Source organism: Canis lupus, chromosome 4 (assembly GCF_011100685.1).
Source record: "Canis lupus familiaris isolate Mischka breed German Shepherd chromosome 4, alternate assembly UU_Cfam_GSD_1.0, whole genome shotgun sequence".
NCBI lineage: Eukaryota > Metazoa > Chordata > Mammalia > Carnivora > Canidae > Canis > Canis lupus.
This window is the reverse complement of record NC_049225.1, coordinates 76,076,433-76,098,053: the sequence shown is the minus strand read 5'-3', so window position 1 is coordinate 76,098,053 and position 21,621 is coordinate 76,076,433. Positions and strand designations below refer to the sequence as shown.

At 43.7% G+C, this 21,621-nt stretch overlaps 1 protein-coding gene across 2 annotated transcripts in view; it reads right to left on the bottom strand.

Annotated features, from left to right (window-relative positions):
- The window catches only part of MTMR12 (myotubularin related protein 12), a 73,363-nt gene that overhangs the window by 38,965 nt on the left and 12,777 nt on the right, over positions 1 to 21,621 (bottom strand). For both annotated transcript variants that reach the window (XM_038535402.1, XM_038535403.1), the window contains exons 2-3: positions 3,854 to 3,914; positions 1,128 to 1,270 (exon numbers count right to left, since the gene is read on the bottom strand). In XM_038535402.1, the coding sequence (XP_038391330.1) occupies positions 1,128 to 1,270; positions 3,854 to 3,914 (204 nt within the window). The remainder of the gene's footprint in view (positions 1 to 1,127; positions 1,271 to 3,853; positions 3,915 to 21,621) is intronic.

Below are 21,621 nucleotides of genomic sequence, written 5' to 3'. Positions count from 1 at the left end.
GTGATTATAGTTAACAATACTGTATTATATACTTGAAAGTTGCTAAGAAAGATCTCATCATAAGGAAAACAAATTGGTAACTATATGACATAACAGATGTTAACTAAACTTATTCCAGTATTCATTATGCAATATATACACATGTATCAAATCATTATGTTATACTCCTTAAAATAATACATTATATGTTAATGATATCTTAAAAAAACTGGGGAAAAAATTGAGTGTACACTCTAAAAAACAAACAGGGAAATGGAGCCACATTCTCTAGGAAAGGGAAGATGAAGTGTGCAAGGAAAGCTGGTAAGCACTTTTTTCCAAACCCAGGCATGACTTGCCATTCCTGGGCTGGTCCCAGGTGAACCAGCCATGCCACACACAATCATTTTGAGAGGTTAAGATTTCTCTACATAAATGCAAACTAGTGAATGACAGCTACATGAAGCCAGGCTTAGGAAGAAAACACTGAAAGATTCAAGTTTCTGTGAATGCTGTCCTTATGTGTACAGGACACGGAGCCAAGCCATGAGAGCGGATCCACGCCAGAGAAGGCCACGCTCCAAGGCAGCAAGGATGGGCCGGGACAGCTGGGTTTGCATCAACATACAGCGCTCCCTGAGTGGTGCAGGCAGTCTTCTCCCTCGTCCCGCTGCCCATTCTCCGCAAGTCGAGATAAGTCTTACAAGGACACCGCTACTCAGGGCAAAGTAAACCCAAATTCAAGTGCTGCATTCAGCATAAGTTTCACAACTGAACTCAGTTCCTGAATTTGAGGGGCAGGAAACACAGGGAACTTGTATATTTGGGGAGATGTGATTCCAGTGAATGCTACCTACTGTGATGAAATACAGAAAAAAAAAAACAAGAAGTTGACAGTGTCAACCTCTGAAGGCAGATGCAAGCCAGCGTGACTTGAGGCACTGGAGGGAAATTTTAGAGTGGTCCTACCCCTGAAGAGAGATCCCAAGGGATAGAGAACAATATAACAGTGAGGACTTCTGTCCTTTGTGTTTAATGTGTGTTGGGGGTGGGGAGGGAGTTAGAGTAATTGCAGAGCTGAGGAAAAAGATGATGGAGACACAACTGCACTGCTCCCCCCAACTCAGCCAAATACAGCTCGCACACACATCATTATCCAACGCAGATTCATCATCGCCCAAGAAGGCAATCTTGAAGTCTGTGCACACAAGTTTCCCATAGATCCCACGCTGACAGGAATCCTCCTGGACATACTTCAGCACTGTACTGGCTTCACAAAGCAGCTGTTCACCTGATGGAAACCAAAACAAGTCCTCATTAGAGTCCTCAGGGAATACACAGTATGCAAACACTAAAGGCTTCCCCAGCTCTATGCACGGTAAAGACAAACACATGATATATGGCAGCCCTTCAGAACTCCACACTTGGCAGCACAGCAGGAGCTGCAAATGCCAGGAACGAAGATGAAGCAGAGTAGAGACCACTGATAAGTAAAACCAAAATGGCTCAGCTACACCTCCACATAGCGCACTTCCCTATCTTCTCACTGTGAATAAGGAACATTTCCAATACGTGGAAATGATCTCAGCGATGCTTGCAAGTGCAGACCTCAGTGTTCCTGTCACTTGGGCCCAAGCAGGCGTTCCACAGAAGTGATCCCCTAAATGAATGAAATGAGCAAGGCTCTAGAATATGGAGCTCCAGCCTGAGTTGTGGTGAGAGTGGACCATCATCTCTCACTCTGGAACTGCTAAGAGAAAGCAGGGTGGTTCCCCAGCCACAGGGCTCATAGGCAGCTTCCTCACATAAGAGGTGCAGCAAGACCACATGCACTCTGGCTCCACAGACAAGGATGGGAGGAAAAGGGAGGTCAGAGGTTTGTCGGAAAAAAATGGTTTCCTCTCTTTCTTAGTTGGAGGCTATTTCCTCTCAGTGTGTCACCTTTCCTGCTCCATCTGAGGTGCCCAGCCTACACGAGCAGCTCTATTTCCTGGAGTTAGAGGGGACTTCTTCTCTTTACAGTAGAGATGAGGATTTCAGGATAAGTAAGCATTCACTGCTCCCTGGAAGCAGAGAAGTTCATGAGGGCTGGACATTTGGATGAGAGCAGGAGATGGGTAGGGAAGAAATAAAAAATCAAGTGCAAATGTTTTGTAACAAAAAAGAAAAAGAATTTTCTTCTCTTTCAACAGACAACTATCTCCCCTCAGAATCCCTCTGGATATTATCTTCAATGTCTTTCAATTTATTTTTGGACTCAAAATTCACTTGGTCTAACTTTTAAAATGAAAATAAAGAAGAGTGTCAGACACTGAGACTATGAAGGGATGCCTCTCATGGTATATGTTTCCATCTCCCAAGGAGTTAATTACTCAGGAAATATGGGAGGTGGCTCAGTCACCAGGGCAGCTTCCAGAGGGACCACAGAGCTTGAAGAAAACAATGAATTGGGGCCTCATTAGGGTTTAAAATAGTTCCAGAAAAAGTGCCTCAACTAGTTCAAGATAGAAGATATGTGAACAAGACTTCCCGTGCTTTCAACTCCTAATGTGAAACAGCTTTTAATAGTGAGTATCTCCCTAAGCCCAAGCAAGCCATGTCAGTCCGTGGCCATGCACTGGCAACTAGAGACACCGGAACGCATTGGCTAATACAACATCCCGTGAGGCTCTGCAAGCTCGACGTGCTGCACCATAGCTATCAGCTCACATGTGCAGAGTCTTGAATCATGGAAGGCAGAAGCTGGAAAAGATCATGCTCTAGTCTGGGAAATGGAGGCTGCACAACTAGAAGAGTCCTCAGGTAATACAGAGAATGGGAGAAGGTAACACTAAAATGAAAGTTAGTTTCAGGATCTATGACCCAAGAAAAGGAAGGACAATGTGGTATATGAATTAAGGTTTAAGTCATTATTGTAAAACAAGCAAACAAACAAAACAAAAAACAAAAAACAAAAAACCCTCTGAAACTTAGAAATATTTTTTTTTAATTCCAGGATCCCAATATATTTACCAAAGGTGGATCAGTCAGTAACTTGTACATATTCATATTCTCTCAACAAACTGGAATAAGATAAAAAAAAGTACCAAAATGAGACCTTTATTGGTTTAGGGAAATATACCTTAAAAAACTGACAAAAAAAGCTACTTGGATTAGAAAAAAGAAAATGGAAGAAGAACTGAATGCACAGCCCCAGGAGAGCCCGCACGCATTTAAGGGGATACAACCATCAAGTAGTTTCCGTTTCTGAATTCACAAATGATTAAAGCTTAACCTCAGGTACAGAGTCTCTCTTCCATCTCAAAAATAACTAACCAATTCAGACTCTTAGTGATGATGTCAGAATAAAGCCCCTGCAGGCTCAGGGTTAGTAAACCCCAAGGCTGCCTGGCACTTACACGCTCAGATATGTAAGCAGAGACCACAGGTGAGGCCACCCACCAAAGCTTGCCTGGGGAGGCCTAAGCAGCTGCGCTAGTCCAGGGCAGCTACACCTGGGCAGCAGGAAGAGCATGTGAGATGTAGGGCTCTGTGGGGGACCAGGATTTCCTGAGTGAGGACCAGAATACTGGATGCCTCCAGATACAGTGACCTGAAAAAGGCCTAATTTGCTTGTGAAAGAGGTGAATTTCCCAGGTTTATTTTCATCTGCTTGGGTGGAGAGGAAAACAAGAAAAATTCTTGGCAGATGCTGTAATACTCAGACCGGGTATATAGTGATTTAACTAAAGATCTTGATATTTTTGTCCAACTCACGCTGTTATAAGCTTTCTGGATGAAAACAAAGGAGTTTATATATAGCAATACTAGGGATGACATCATATATCACTGGCTTTGAATTGCACATGAGGTCTGAAGCTAACACGACCGTTACCTGGCAACAAGTGAAGAGTTACTTCCTTCTCTGTTACTTCCTTCTCGTTTGCATGAATTTCCTAAAAGAGAAGAACAAATGGTAATATTTTTCTGTTTAAGGACTCAACATGAATAACAAAGTCGTCTTTCAGAATACACACTAAAACATATACCCTCAGGATTTTTTTGACAAGCTACTTTTTAAAAATATATTTTTAGGGACACCTAGGTGGCTCAGTGGTTGAGCATCTGCCTTTGGCTCAGGGTGTGATCCCAGGATCCTGGGATCGAGTCCCACATGGGCTCCTGCGAGAAGCCTGCTTCTCCCTCTGCCCATGTCTCTGCCTCTCTCTGTCTCTCATGAATAAATAAATAAAATCTTTAAAAAATGTATTTTAACTAAAGGAAGACAGAGAATTCCAGAAAATTAGTTCAATGTACTAAATTATTTAGGATTGACAACTATTAGTTGTCCCCAGTGGAGGGACCGGGAGGGGACAACTCCCTTCCTAAAAGAACAAATGTCACAGAAAGTAAGGCAGCTCCAATACAGAGTCAGAAAGGGAATGAGAGACATTCCACAGCATGACTCCTCTCTTCCTCCAGTGAGAATCAAGATAAAAAACAAATAATGATTATGTGTTCTTGAGAGAAAATGGACATATGTAAAGGGCTTGAAGAGAAGAAAAGGAAAATATGAATGCGTCAAGCAAGTCAGTACTGACCCTTCTACTCTGTAACATACCAAGACTCAGGGAAGACAGAGGGCAACACTCCAAATTACCTAAAACCACAAGGCGGTGCAATGGGATACAATCACTTCTAATAAGGAATCAAGGCCAGGTTCTATGTCACTTGTTTCTTTTTTTGGGGGGGGGGGGGGGGTTAAAAGATTTTATTTACTTATTCATGAGAGACAGAGAGAGGCAGAGACACAGGCAGATGGAGAAGCAGGCTCCATGCAAGAAGCCTGATATGGGACTCGATCTCAGGACCCCGGGATCACGCCCTGTTTATTGGGTATTCAAAGATAATTAGCAGTCCTTAATGAACTAATAGAACAAAGCAAAGGTCGTAAATGGATGTTAACATAACAAAGAGTTTGGTGGGTCTCCTAAGGCAATCCACCACACCATCTATTAAGTAGTTTTGCCAAAATATCTATCCCCAAGTGGCCTGAGTTTCTTTTCTTTTTTTAAAGATTTTGTTATTTGACAGAGAGAGAAAGCCAGAGAGCACAAGCAGGGGGGAAGGCAGAGGGAGAGGGAGAAGCAGGCTCCCTGCTCAGAAGGAAGCCTGATGTGGGGCTCCATCCCAAGACTCTGGGATGATGACCCGAGCCAAAGAAGGCAGATGCTTAACCAACCAAACCACTCAAGTACCCTGTCAGCCTGAGTTTCTATGTCAATCTACTAATTTATAAGAAACACTGGGACAGAAAACCATGTTAAATGACACCATGGAGATGCAACCAGTCAAATCTTAACTGTGGAAAATTTTTATAACACAACCAGCTTTGTTAACAAAATCAGAATGAATGAGTTTTGTTTTTGTTCTTTGGCCTGAGGCTCTGGGTGGTAGGAGTTCCCTGAAGTTGGGAATTCAGGCTGGAATGTGGCATTAAAAGAAACCTGGGCACAGCTGAAGAAGAAGAAGCAGCAGCCTATCTGGAAGAAGCTAGACAGCCTATCTTGAGGATGAAGAAGAAAATCAGAGCTATTTCAGAGAATCCATTTTTTTAAAAGATTTTATTTATTTGAGATAGCGTGAGCACGAGGAGGGGGAGGGGCAGAGGGACAAGCAAACTCCCCAGTGAGTGCAAAGGAGCCCCACATGGGGCTGGAGCCCAGGACCCAGGGATCATGACGTGAGCCAGGGTCAGACATTTAACGGACTGAGCCACCCAGGTGTCCCTCAGAGAACCGATTTTAAGTATGGTGTATTTTAGAGATGTTTAATGTTCACATTCCCAAAAGATGCCAATAAACTAAGTCCTGAAGAGGCAGTGCTTCTTAGATTTGGGGAGTGTCATATCATCCGGGGATCCTGTTACCTCTACGCATAGGCACTTTTCACAAGTGTAAGAAAATCAAAGTGCTAGGGATGCAGCTGGGCCCCTGGTTTTGCAAAAAGCTCCCCAGATGATTCTGATGCATTGCACTAGGTTGTCCATCTTGCATATAGAAATGCTACGAGTGTTTTGGTAATTTACAAATTCTCATGGAGTTTTCATCATCTGTCATTGGCACAGAACTAAATTAAAGCACAATTATTTTTGACAGGTCTGTCATATTTCTCACAGGAAAAAGCAAAACTAGTCATTAAGTTCAATCAGCTGTCAGAAAACTAGTGATCATCTTGACTAGTGCTTGAAATTCAGTTCAAACACTGCAGCCAGGGGCACCTGGGTAGCTCAGTAGTTAAGCGTCTGCTGTCCGCTGGGGTCATGATCCTGGGGTCCTGGGATCAAGCCCCACATCAGGCTCTCTGCCTAGCAGGGAGCCTGCTTCTCCTTCCCCCTCTCTGTGCCACTCCCCCTGCTTGTGCTCTCTGTCAAATAAATAAATAAAATCATTAGAACAGCCAGCTTGGAGAGGACAACGCCACTGTTATGTCTGCAGAAGTAGCCTCTTCTGATGATAAAGAATTTATACTACTTAAAACTACCTACATGAATTTTTGAAATGGTTGGTGGAATTCTCTCTTTGCATTCCATAAAGAAAACAAGCAGGAGGCACTTCTAGGGTTCTGTCCTACTGAAAACTTTCTTTCCCCATACAACTGTTCTCTGCTCCCCTATGTTCCTGGAGTGAACCATGGCCTCCCCATCAAATGTCTGGGAAACAGACAGCAGCCCCTCAAAGAGCTAATTATTTTACGTCCCGAATTAATCTGGCTGAAGGTCTAAAAGAAGTTAATCAAGCTGGCTGCTTAAACTATACCTTTGTAGACCTGGTCACACAGATCTGGTAAAGCAGAGAAAGCTGTTCTGCCGAGAATAAAAACCATGAAAAGGTTATGTGAGATAAAAGCCCCCTCCTCCAGACACACAAACAACCATGGCCTACACTCTCACGGCTTCCCAGGCTTTACTGAGGCCCAACCACATCTTTGGCCCACAGTTCCGTGAATTACACCTGCATCCCTCCAATAAATCCTTGTTTGCCTACATTAGGCATACAGTGGTTTCTGATTGTCACAAGGGAATTGACTTAGGACTATTATGTTCAAAATAGAGAAACTGTAAATGACTAGAATCACATATTCAACATGTCAATGTACAATATAGCCACAGCTATAGGATTACAACCAACATCACAGCTACTACCTCACAAGTAAGACTGGCAGCAAGGAGTCAGATGCCAGAACTAGCATCTACTGCAAGTGTGTAGGTTTTAGAAGGACTGAGAACACATGAGGCCTCCAAACCACAAAGCAACATAGGATTTTGCCATCATTCAGCTGATTAGCCTTGTCATTTCTAAACTAAGTCATATATGTATTTGTATATACATACATATTTTAAGCAGAGGATGCTGGCTTCTAAAGGTAATTGAGGTTTGTTCATGGAAACAAAAGATTTATAAGAACACAAAGGTAATTATTTTTTTTAAAGATTTTATTTATTTTTTCATGTGAGAGAGAGAGAGAGAGAGACAGGTAGAGGGAGAAGCAGGCTCCATGAAGGGAGCCTGATGTGGTACTCGATCCCAGGACTCCAGGATCATGCCATGGGCCAAAGGCAGATGCTAAACCAGTGAGCCACCCAGAGATCCCCAACACAAAGGTAATTTAAATGAATTCCACCAAGTGCTAGGTGAACAGGCACCTGTGGTCCAGGAGGAGAACAGACAACACCAGCACTCTTGTACTACCACAGTACAACATGATGGATGCTATAAATAAGGGTACAGATGTGGAACTCCTGGAGCACAAAAGAGGGGCCTAACTCCCCCAAAAGAGGGAGGAGAAGGGAGACTGTTCAAACAAGTGCTTCTACGCAAGTGGCTCTGAAGGAATGTGCAGTTCAAGGGATGGTCAAGCAGAGAGAGGAGGTGCAAAGACACAGAAGCAAGTAATTTTGTAATAGGTGTGAAAGAGGGCAGGGTGAGTGCTGGGCCTTAGGCCATTTAAGGAGCTTGGGCTTTATTCTGTGGGTAGTGGGGAGCACATGCAGGATTTCAAGCAGGGCAGTGAATTAAGCATATAGATTTTACTATCTCTGATACAGGTCTTCCAGGAAAAAGCACAGGACTAAATAGGAACCTGGGTAGGTTCTAGCCTACAAAGATATCAGAGGGGTCTTGGACAAGTTTCCAGGCCTCAATGTCCCCATCTAAAAGAATGGACTTAAGAGCCATATTGCCTGCCTTTTGAGATAATGCACAAGAGATCCATACAAGGTCAAAATCATGACCGTGAGGTGAGCCTGAGCATTTGTGTCTGGAAAGGAAGCAGGGTCCTTGACAGCTTTCCCTCACTAGAAACAGAAAAGAAAGCTTCCTCCTACAGACCCACTCTCTCCGTTCCAGAACACTGTCACGACAAGCAACTGAATTCTTGGAGGGATGAATATCAATCTACCAGAACATTTCCTGCAGACCTTTTCCCACCCACCATCTTCTTTGCCAAAAGCTTAGTACACATCTTTCACTTTCAAAATATTGACTCCTCTTCTTCCCTAGAATAATGTTAAATACATTTGGATGGTGGCAACAAGTTGCTGACCAATAATTGATCTGATAGATAAGAGAGGAAACACACAAAGCAGCTAAGTCACTCAGAAGCCACATACTTTTTTTTACTATGAAGCATGTAGGAATTTCAGCGCTGGAGGAGGATGACAGAAACACCACCAAGATTCCTTGCAGAGCTCAACTTTCTACTAAAACTGCCACTACTCCTCATACTGCCCTCGGTGCTCACACCACAAAAGTAGAGGTCAGAAAAACAGTAAGTTCACTCTGCCACTGAAAAGCCAGCATCCAAGAAAAATCATCAAATGCATGTGAGTCCCTGCCTCAAATGGCACTAAAGAATTACAACAAGACTATATTCATCCACAACACAGGTTGTATAGCAATCTCATCTACTTTAACCACTGCCAAAAATCATGAAAACAAAAAGGATATGCCCAAGTTTGTGCACAGTGGTCAAAGCCCTCCACAATCTGTCAGGCTCAGTTTTCACTTCAACTGCACACTTTAACTATAATAATAGCCAATATTTATTAAGCTTCTATTATGTGCCAAGTAAGTGCTCTGTCAGTATCTCATTTTTTTTTTAAGATTTTTATTTATTTATTCATGAGAGACACAGAGAGAGTGAGAAGCAGAGACACAGGCAGAGGGAGAAGCAGGCTCCATGCAGGGAGCCCGATGGGGAACTCGATCCCGGGTCTCCAGGGTCATGCCCTGGGCTGAAGGCAGATGCTCCACCGCTGAGCCACCCAGGCGTCCCATGTCGGTATCTCATTAATCCGTACGACCACTCTACCACTGGTATTCTCTCCCTTTTAAAGATGAAGAAATTGAGGCTTAAAAAGGTTTGGGAACTTTCCTTTTTAGAGGAAATAAGTCACTAACCAGGGTACAACCCAAGCCCCAACGAGCTCCAGAGCTCACATTCTTCACTGCTAAGTACTAGTTGTCACATATGTGGTCCCTGGTTTCCTACTAGAAAAGGGAAATGGCGGGATCCCTGGGTGGCGCAGCGGTTTGGCGCCTGCCTTTGGCCCAGGGCGCGATCCTGGAGACCCGGGATCGAATCCCACATCGGGCTCCCTGCATGGAGCCTGCTTCTCCCTCTGCCTATGTCTCTGCCTCTCTCTCTCTCTCTGTGTGACTATCATGAATAAATAAATAAAATCTTTTAAAAAAGAAAAGGGAAATGGCTGTGATATCCACTGCTCGTAGTTTCCTAATAGTCTCCTATTACAGAATTGATTAGGACAAACTAAAATAATTCCCTTAAGAAAACTGCACTTCACTGTACGAGGATTTGCCACATACAGGACAAAAGCACGTGAAAGCTAAAGTCAGCTAACACTCCTGAGAATCTGCTGAGAGGCTGAAAAGCAAACTGCTTTTCATTCCATTGGTTCTCAAAAAGTAAATTCTCTAGTTTCTTACCAAGTTCACATCCAAGGTGCTCATCTCAAAACTGTGACAGACGTAGGGCATCTCAGGAAAGGCAGAAAATGGGCCCTGCCAGAAGGCTGCTGACCTTGAAAAGATGAGGGGAGCTGTGGAGGGTGTTCCTACAATGAAGCTCTCATAGGCCAGAAGGCTTACAAATGCCAAAATGCTTCATATCAACCCTTCAGTGTTTATGAGGGCTTTGAGTCAAAAACTAAAGTTTTATTCTCAGTTTAATTTCATCTAGCCAGAAAGGCAAATTCCAAGAGCCAAGTTCCTAAAGGTTCCAAAACAATTTCTTTCAATCGCATTTGGCATCAAAGTGCTACAAAGACACAACGCAGACATTTTATTTCCTTAAAGTTGCTCTACCACTCTCAAATGGACATTTAATACATGTTTTCCCTGCTAAAACAGAAAATGTGAGGGAGGAAAATGTATTTGCATCCCCATATTAGGTGGGAATCTATGTGCATCTTAGGATGAAATTTACCCTTTTTACAGCAGAAAGCTGTATTTTTTTTTAATTATTTATTTGAGAGAGAGAGAAAGAGCATGAGCATGAGAGAGAGCACCAACAGGAGGGAAGGAGGGTTAGAGGGAGAAGCAGACTGCCCGCTGAGCAGGGAGCCTGATGCTGGACTTGATCCCAGGGCCCTGCGATCATGACCTCAGCCAAGGGCAGACAACATTTAACCCACTGAGCCACCCAAGTGCCCAGAAAGCTGTATTTTTAATACAGCAGAATACTAATAAATTTTGTTTTCCCCCTTGTTTCTCCAAACTTCTCTCAGTGCATGCCCTAACATCAGAAAGACTATAGATCTGGGGCCACAGTTCAAATCCAGCTCTGCTACCTACATGACCTTGGGTGTGTCATTTCATCTGAGTTTTGATTTGCTTCTATGTACACGGAAACAATACTACCTAATAAGAGGCTTTAAGTAAAATGTATGCAAATGCCTGGCACACAGTTCAGTAAATGGGAGTTATCACTGTTGGACATGACAGTATCTGTTTCTTGATTTCTTTCATTTCCCCTCCTTTCCTCTGATGAGTAGAGTTCAAAAATACTACGTAAGAGTTACAATTATTCCAGATTCTGTCACACAAGTTAAAATAATTTCTACTTCTCTCTCAGTCCTGTTTCCCACAATAAAGTAAATTTAATCTATTCTCATTTCTTTTCTGCAGATCAGAAACTCCCAGTTAGCAACACCCAAGTTGGCCCTAATTCTGTAAGACAGAGTATAGAGGAATACCTGAAGCAAAGGAAAAAGAAATGGCATTTTTCTATTAATAGGATTTGTGTTCTAAAAGCCCACAATGACTTAGATATGGTCATTTTGTGTCTCGTCTTCTGCAATACAAAATACTCTAAAAAAAAAAAAAAAAAAAACACAAAATACTCTGAACCCACTACAAGACCCAGAGAGTAAACTAAAGGCTCCCTTAAGAGAACACCACATCCGAGGAAGGGACTGCTTGGGTATACCGTACAAAAAGTAAAGCTTTCTTGACTGATTCTACTGAAAGTTGGTAGCACACCGAGAATAAACCTATATAAGCACTTAAGCAGTGGAATTTAAGGAGCCACACTGTAGGCAAACATCACTACTAGTATCTAACCCTTCTCTGCTTAATACTTCAAAATAATTATAAATATACATTATCCAATTCTTTTTTTTTAAGATTTTATTTATTTATTCATAAGAGACACAGAGAGAAAGAGAGGCAGAGACACAGGCAGAGGGAGAAGCAGGTTCCATGCAGGGAGCCTGATGTGGGACTCGATCCCAGGTCTCCAGGATCACACCCTGGGCTGAAGGCAGGTGCTAAACCGCTGAGCCACCTGGGCTACCCACATTATCCAATTCTTACAAATCGTAAAAAAATAAGTACCGTGAGGTGCCATCAAATACTCCTTCCTAAATCAAAACAGACACCAGTCCTAAGAACAGAAATAGCCTAAAGGACACCAATAAATCAGTGTATACAAAGAGAATCATTAAAAAGAAAAAAAAAAATCCCTCAAGGGGAACCTGGCTGACTCAATCAGAAGAGCATGCAACTTTTGATCTCAGGGTTGTGAGTTCTAACCCCACATTGGGTATAAAGATTACTTAAAATATAAACTTTGAAAAAAAACCCTCCCTTCAAAAAAATTGAATTTTTTTTTTTTTTTTTTTTACTTTGGGAAGCTATCTGTTTGGGTGGTGGGGAGGAGTCAGGAAAGAGAATGGAGTCCCACTGGCTATGTCGTATTGCTCCTTCACTTCTGTATTTCACAATAGTGTTCTGAACTGCACAGAAAAAAAAAAAAAAGGGATCCCTGGGTGGCGCAGAGGTTTAGCGCCTGCCTTTGGCCCAGGGCGCGATCCTGGAGTCCTGGGATCGAATCCCACATCGGGCTCCCGGTGCATGGAGCCTGCTTCTCCCTCTGCCTGTGTCTCTGCCTCTCTCTCTCTCTCTCTGTGTGTGTGACTATCATAAATAAATAAAATTAAAAAAAAAAAAAAACCTGACAAACATGGAGATAATATCTCAATGCATCTGAGTAAGAGAAAAGAGTTATAACATCCGTTGCTTGTTGATTCTGGGCTAAGAAACACAGTCGAATGGAAGAGAGGGGAAGCAGTTCCCAACAAGCATACAGGAGCACCCACATCTGGGTGTGCTGAGTCTGGACATGGACAGACAACCCTAAAGTGGGTTACAAGACACGATGAAATTCCCACACATACATCCTACTCCTGATCATGCTGCATTCTGAGTGTGGATAAGCTGTTGTCTTCATGGGAAAATTTGTTGGATGAGTGATTAAAGGCTGTCCAACTTGATCTTTACAATCAGGCAAGTAAATACAATCTCTTCCCTATCAACACTATGAATTACTAAATCATGACTCAGGGGTCACTTGTGGACTGCAGAAATCACAAATGTCCACTCTGTAAATGCCAAAGGGGGTACTTATAAGGACCAGCCCTTACTGAGGTTGAGAGGTGAATAAATATATGATAAATATATGTATTTTTTAGGTGGGAAGAGAGACAGAGGGAGTAGGAGAGAGAGAATCATAGGAAGTCTCCATGCACAGGGCTCAATCTCACAACCCGGAGATCATGACCCAAGTCGAAACCAACAGTCCAAACACTTAACTGACTGAGCCACCCAAGTGCCCCATGATAAATATTTGAGTTGTTTATGCCAGGCATTGTTTAAAGCGTTTGATACTTATTAACTCATTTAATCCTTATAGCAAGCCTTTGAAGTGGGGTTATTATACACACTGTTATCTCCATTTTGCAGACGAGGACACGGAACTAGTACATGTGGAGGTGCAAGTCCAACACGGTAGCTGGCTCAGTCTGTGTCCTTAGAGGATGCCATACTGCCATTCACGTGGAACGATGGAAAAACACGACAAAATGATCGGTGAATGTATCTGCTAGACCCACCTGAAACCAAGTCCAACCAAGAATCATAGAAAGTGCCTATAGAAACCTCAAAGAGTATTGTAGACATGCAAAAGAAGGCCAAAGGGGAAAAACCGAAAACCACCTCCTCCACAGGAGTAAAGGCCGGCTGCGTGGGGAAGAACCTTGGGGCTTCTTCAACACCAGCTGAGTCACCTCTTGTGACTTACTTCTCTGGGTCCACAAAGGCAGAAGTCTCTGATTTGTCACCCCAACAAACCCTCAAGGGTTCAATGGGAATTCTCTGCTTCACAACACTCTAGAAAAGGCTCCAACCACAATTAACACTGCTACGTACTGCCTGGACAATCCCGTGCTTCCCTTCAGGAGCATGTAGCCTAGAAGCCAACCTAAGAGTCTCCCTTTATACCTTCTCTGTCAGCCTCAGTATCCAATCTACTACCAAATTCCATCAATATTACCTGTTCAGTGTCTCTAGAATCCTCTATCTCCACCAGCATCACCTAGTTCAAGATACCATCTCATGTGAAGGTGGTCTTTCCAGCTGGTCTACTTGTATCTGTCCACTTTCTGATCCATGCTCCACACCAAAGCAGCAGTGATCCTTTCAGCGCAGTTTGCTCTGCATTATTGGTGGGATGAAGACAGTGCCTTGATGTGGTCTACGAGGCCCTGTGCAGCTTGGCCCCTACCTACTTGTCCACCCTGGTTTCCTACCTTTCCTCTTCCTTAGTCTGCATGTTGGCCATACTGCTCTTCTCTCAGCCTTTCATACCTGCCACCTTCCTTCCCATCCAGAGGTGTTCCCACAGGATGCTCCTCCTACAGAATGCTCCTCTCCTCCTCTGTGAATTCTGTGTATCCGTCAGCTTTCAGGACAAGGGCCATTTCTGGTACAGGTTCTCACAGCCCCACGTATCTCTCTCCCTCCTAGCCCTATCATCACAGTTGCAATTTCACATTTGTTTATATAATCATTTAAGTCTATCTAGCCACCAATCTAAACTCTCTGAGGGCAGGTCCTTGATCACCATATATCCCCAGAATCCAATACAGACCTTGTACATGGTATATGTTCAAAAGGTTTTCTTGACTAATTTAATTAGTAACGAATAAGTAGTGAGAGGTTTTAAAACCACTTGACCAGGGACCAGAGAAACATATGGCTTAAGATACAATACCTAGGCTTGGGCCATTACTAATGGATGGCATCACCAAATGCTCTAACCATATTGTAAAGTACTGGAGAAAGAGTGTATTCCATTAAAGACTGTCATGCATGTGGTATTAATCCAGAAAGACTAGAAATTGTGAAGCCTGTCCAGCAGGAGCGCAACAGCCGTGGATGGGGCTGGTGTCATCCCAGGATCTTACAGCCAATTCAACTCGTGTCTAGTGACAGCTGCCTCTGTGCTTCCTGAAATTGCCACCTGGTTTCAGAGAGGGACCTGGACTTCCTCTTAACCCTTTACTCCTTCTGTCCCACTATCCTTCAACTCTGATGCTTCCTGCCCAGCTGCCTAATCAGCAAATGGTGCCAATCTTACTTCTAGATCTATGAAACATGGGATAGAAGTCCTTACTGAACTGGGTGGTTTTTTTTTTTTAATATTTTACTTATTTATTCATGAGAGACATAGAGAGAGAGGCAGAGACAGGCAGAGGGAGAAGCAGGCTCCATGCAGGGAGCCTGACATGGGACTCAATCCCAGGTTTCCAGGATCACACCCTGGGCTGCAGGCGGCACTAAACCGCTGCGCCACCAGGGCTACCCTGAACTGGGTGTTATACTATATGTTGGCAAGTTGGATTTAAATAAAGTATTAAAAAAAATTAGTGAAATCTGAAAAAAAAAAAAAAAAAAAAAAGTCCTTACTGACCCAATTAACTATCTTGGTTCAATGTGTAGGGAAAAAAGGTAGAAAAGTATGGGTCTTTAATAATCACACAGACTGTTTTTCCTAGTTATACTGACAGACTTTTCTCAAACTCTGCAAGATTCCTGAGAACGAACTCATTTGAAAATTATGCAAATTTTCAACAAATGTGGCAGTAAAATGGACCAAATGCTTTGTGCAGCACCTCTTGCTACTCCCTCTGAGTGTGGACATTTTGTGCCATGACAGCACAGAAGAATGCACAGACGGCTGCCAGCAGTCTCAGCATGTCCACATTTTCAAAACTAGGGTATCCCAGTGGCCTGAATTCAGTCAGAACAGTGGCTGAGCAGAAATAGAGAACAGTCCAGCCACAGTGCTAGGATGGGATTTGGGGTTTTTTGTTTGTTTGTTTTGTTAATTCCTTATCATTTGCTCCAATGTTTTGGCTACTCTTTTTGTTTGTTTTAATTTAAAAAGAGGATAAGGGCATGAATAGCAAGTCTTCCCCTTTCCGCACTGTCCACCCCACAGATCAAAAGGAACTGCATCTGTTCCTGTTCCGACTGCAAAGATCAACCATCCCCAGGACCTAGGACCCAGGACCTGCAGCTGCCACTCTCCCCACATCATCTGAAAATCCTGCCCCATGCTGAGCCAGAAGCACTCCTATGCCAGCAATCTATGCCAGACAAGATGTGAGAACTGCCGCTCATTCTTCCGGAAGCTTATGGCCCAACAGAGACATGCTGGAACCCATATCATAGAGCTGGCAAGGCATGAAAAAGTTGTCCTTGTGATCTCTCCTCAGAACTAGATTTCTTAGTGGCCCAAAGTACAGGGCTCCAATGAGCCTGAGGAGCGAAACCAGCACGTCAACACTCGGGCTCTGCGTCTGGTTACTCAGAGCTGCAAGGTGACCCATCTCTGATATATACCAATTCATTTCAACAAACAGCTCCCGAGCATCCTCAATACCAAAGTGCTGAGGATAAAAAGATAAATAAGAATTGACTTCTGCCCTCACTAACTTCAGACAGACAAATAAGTTATAACTGGAACACTGGATGAACAATGCAATAAGTACCAGAAGCTGACAAGATTGTATAAAGACCACATCATCTCATGTAATCCTCACAACTCTGTTAACAGCTATTACTGTTCTCATTCTACAGATGAGGAAAACGAGGTGGACAAAGGTTATGTGAAGTGGGACTTGAGCCTCAGTTTACCTGATCAGAATTGTATTCCTGCCAACCACATCCTTCTCCAGGACTCTGACTCCTGCCCTTTCACATAGTCTTTTACTGACTGAACAATCACTCCTAATGCACCTGCTATATTCAAGCACAAGAACCCCAGAAAGAACACAACACACTGCCTCTACCTCTCTGGAGCACACAGGGGTCGACCACAGTACAAGCCGTAATAAAGATGTGTGTAAGGTGCTGCGCTTGGAGGACAGGCCGCAGGCCTGATGGGAGCACGGCATCTAATCACATTCAGACAGGGTCAGAGAAGACGGCTGCCCTCAGGAAGTGTCATTTATACTGAGACCTAAAAATTAGAAATTAGTTACAGGCCTGGCTGCTCTTCCACAAGTCTCTTCTTTTGGCAGGGTCCTCTTTCCTCCTCACAAGGCCTGTGTTCCCTGGTCGAGTATGCCCACTCACGATGCCCTGACCACAGCCACACGGCCACCAATGGCCCGTCAATCCACTGTCCACACGGTTCAAGACCTCTGCGAAGCTCTCTGATCCACCCCCTCTCCTGTATTGCAACAATCTCTTACCTTGTCTGCCTTCCTAACCAGTGACACAAACTGGGGGCTGAGGCTGTACCCGTATATTTTTTTTAACTTTCATTTTTGTATTTAAATTCAATTAATTAACATATGGTGTATTATTGGTTTCTGAGGTAGAGGTCAGTGATTCATCAGGTGCAAATAACACCCAGTGCTCATTACATCATGTGCTCTCCTTAACGCCCATCACGAAGTTTCTCTGTCCTCTACCCTCCTCCCCTCCAGCGACCCTCAATTTGTTTCCTTTGATTAAGAATTTCTCACAGTTTGGGGCAGCCTGGGGGTGCTCAGTGGTTTAGTACCACCTTCGGCCCAGGGCCTGATCCTGGAGACCCGGGATCGAGTCCCAGGTCAAGCTCCCTGCATGGAGCCTGCTTCTCTCTCTGCCGCTCTCGTTCTCGTTCTCTCATTAATAAATAGAATCTAAAAAAAAAAAAAAAAAAAAAAGAATCTCTCACAGTTTGTCTCCTTCTCTGAATTCATCTTGTTTCATTTTCCTTCCCTTCCCCTGTGCTCCTCTGTTTTGTATTTTTTAGCCTCAGATAGTAAACTGTCAGAAGTCTACTGAAAGAATGCATAAAAGAAAAACCTAAAAAGAAGACAAATAATTCTTGATCCTGGTAATATTCTTTCATCCGAAGCATAGTTCTTAAGAGATTTTTTAAAAAGAGCTCTATTAAAAATGACTACCTAGGGATGCCTGGGTGGCTCAGCGGTTTATCACCTGCCTTCTGCTCAGGGCATGATCTTGGAGTCCCGGGATTGAGTCCCACGTTGGGCTCCCTGCAGGGAGCCTGCTTCTCCCTCTATGTCTCTGTCCCTCTCTCTGTGTCTCTCACGAATAAATAAATAAAATCTTTAAAAAATAAATAAATAGGGATCCCTGGGTGGCGCAGCGGTTTAGCGCCTGCCTTTGGCCCAGGGCGTGATCCTGGAGACCCAGGATCGAATCCCACGTCGGGCTCCCGGTGCATGGAGCCTGCTTCTCCCTCTGCCTATGTCTCTGCTTCTCTCTCTCTCTGTGTGACTATCATAAATAAATAAAAATTTTAAAAAATTTTAAAAAAAGTAAAAAATAAATAAATAAAATAAAAATGACTACCTAAGTATATGATTAGTGCCAGTATTACTGAACTCTTGTCACACGTCTCACTGGCTTTCTGAAACATATTCTGGTCCCATCAGTGGGGCAGGTGCATATTCAAAGCCAGACTTTTAAATCTGAAGGTCTGTCACTGAAGATATAGGCTAGAAGTTAAATTAATCTATCCACAGTCCAGTTCTAGGAGCTGGAAATCAAGGCGGGATTTGTTTCCTGGAGCTGATTCCCAGGGCTGTTGGTTCTCTGCTCCTGGCCAGAGGGCTTCAATCACTCTGGAGCCAGCCTGACTAGAGGCTTACTCCTGGCTAAAACACAGGTAACGGCTTTCCTGCTAACCACAGATCAACTCCACTAACTATACACTGTCTTTGGCATACAAACAACAATTACTCTGAAAGAAAACAGAAGCCAGGGAAGCAGACATGCAGTAAGAGGCAAACTGACAATCTCTGTCTGGACTCAGAGTAACAGACGACAGATTGAGCCATTCCCGTATCTGGTCTTGAGGATCCTGCTATTTACTCGCCATGCAAATCAGTTCTCAGCCTTAATAAGTGTTCATTGCATATGGCTAGTTGGGAACTCTCAAAAACATTTCAGACTAAGCATCTATTATCCACAAAAATATAGGCCTAACTTAAACACATAAATATATAATCTGCCGGAGGTTTTACTACGTTCACTTTCACAGGTCCCCTGTAATTTATCTTGACAGTGATTCTGTAAAGTATTCTCACCCCTACTCTATAGATAAGGCCCATGAAGCTCCAAAAGGTTAAATCATGTGACTGGGGGCAGTCCCAGTGGCTCAGCGGTTTAGCGCTGCCTACAGCCCGGGGCGTGATCCTGGAGACCCAGGATCAAGTCCCCCGTCAGGCTCCCTGCATGGAGCCTGCTTCTCCCTTTCCCTGTGTCTCTGCCCCTCTCTCTCTCTCCTCTCTGTGTATTCTCATGAATAAATAAATAAAATCTTTAAAAAAATAATAATAATCATGTGACTGGGCTCATACAGCTAAACAGGTGATGAAGCCAGAACTTGTTCTCAGGAATTCCAACACCTAAGAAAGCTTAAAACAAAAATTTAGTACTTTTGGTTTTTACTTTGTTTTTGTAAAAGTTGTACTAAGACATAATAAATTCAGGGACACCTTGTCTGGCTTAGTAGGTAAAGCATTTGATTCTTGATCTCAAGGTTGTGAGTTGAAACCCCACATTGGGCATTGGGCTTACTTAACAACAACAAACTCCAGAAAGACAAATTTATACACCCCACAATTCATGTATTTTTTTTTAAAGATTTTATTTATTTATTCATGAGAGACAGAGACAGAGACAGAGAGAGAGAGGCAGAGACACAGGCAGAGGGAGAAGCAGGCTCCATGCAGGGAGCCTGACGTGGGACTCGATCCTGGGTCTCCAGGATCACACCCTGAGCTGCAGGCGGCACTAAATCACTGCGCCACCAGGGCTGCCCCTATTTATTTACTTTTAAGATTTTTATTTATTTATTCATGAGAGACCCAGGGAGGCAGAGACATAGGCAGAAGGAGAAGCAGACTCCTTGAGGGGAGCCCGATGTGGGACTTGATCCTGGTACTCCGGGGCCACGCCCTAAGCCAAAGGCAGACACTCAACTGTTGAGCCACCCAGGCGCCCCTACAATTCACCTATTTAAAAGTGCACAATTCAATGGTGTTTAGTATATTCAGAGTTGTACAACTATAATCACAACCATTTTAGAATATTTTCAGCACACCTAAAAAGAACATGGTACCCACTAGCATTCATCCCCTCCATTCTCCCTGCCACCAACCCTCCAAGCCCACTCCTAGCCCTAGGTAACTAACTGCCAATCTTAAACTTCTGTCCTATTACAAAATAATGCCATCAAGTATCCTCTCAAATGTAACAAGTGTTCAGGACAGGGAAACAGGAAACAGCCTCCAACAGTGTATCATCCTAACAGCTAAGAAAAAAAAAATACTTATGCATGTGCCTATTTTAAGTTCTTTCACATTTAGACCGCTTTTCCCCCTTATCTCAGTTTTTTTTTAAGGAAGAAAGTACTCACAAAGACTCAAATTAAATCCCTCACTCTGGTTTGACAGCTCATCATTTATTGAATGGCAGTGAAAGTATTACTCATTTAGGCTTCTTTTTTTTTTTTAATTTTTATTTATTTATGATAGTCACAGAGAGAGAGAGAGAGAGAGGCAGAGACACAGGTAGAGGGAGAAGCAGGCTCCATGCACTGGGAGCCCGACGTGGGATTCGATCCCGGGTCTCCAGGATCACGCCCTGGGCCAAAGGCAGGCACCAAACCGCTGCGCCACCCAGGGATCCCTCATTTAGGCTTCTTGACAAGAATCACTTTAACAGGGATGCCTGGGTGGCTCAGCAGTTTAGCGCCTGCCTTCAGCCCAGGGCGTGATCCTGGAGTCCCGGGACTGAGTCCCACATCAGGCTCCCTGCATGGAGCCTGCTCCTCCCTCTGCCTGTGTCTCTGCCTCTCTTCTGTGTCTCTCATGAATAAATTAAAATAAAATTAAAAAAAAAAAATCACTTTAACAGATGACTGACTGTTGGGGCATTAAGACCAAGAATAGAATCAGCAACCACATTAAAGGTCTACCTCAGCTATCCAAATTACTCTCCAGGAGAAATAAAAAAGCCTCAGAATGATGCTCCTACCAGCTACCTTCTGAGGCCCCCTCTGGGATGGCCACAGCCCTCTCTGAAGCCGCCCTGACCTCCACAAGGCCACTCAAGCCCCACAGCCCTGCCCTCAAGGAGCTTAGGGTTCTGTTGGAAAAAGAACACCCCCAGATGTGGAGAGATTATACCTGAGTAGAGAAGAGACACTGTAGCAACCAAGAGCCCAGAGCTACAGTCTGTAGCTTTTGTACCCAGTACAAAAAGAAAGGGAGAATGCCAGTGAGGAAAGCCCAGCAAACACAGGCTAAGGTGGCTCTGGCCCTCTGAAGCGCTCACTGGCCAGATGCTTTTCCCACTAAACTCACTTTTCTTTCTCCATTAGGGTTTCCTCCATGACTTCATTTGAAATGGCAGTTCTTAATGGGGATGAGGGAAAGGATCATAGTTAACAACAAAAAATGCAGATTCCTACAGCAGGTGCCCACTCCCTCACACATCCTTTCCTGTCCCTAAGATATATGTGACTCTCTAAAGCAGGACTTGGGACAGTGTATTTTGAAGAAATTCTTCAAAGAAACACATTGTTTAAAAAAAAAGAATTTTTTTTCTTTCTTTTTGGGTGCCTCGGTGGCTCTGTCAGTTAAACATCTGCCTCTGGCTCAGGTCATGATCCCAGGGTGTTGGGATCAAGCCCAGCATGAGCTCCCTGCTCAGTAGGGAGCCTGCTTTTCCCTCTCCCCCTGCTCCTCCTCCTTGCTTATGTTCTCTGTCAAAT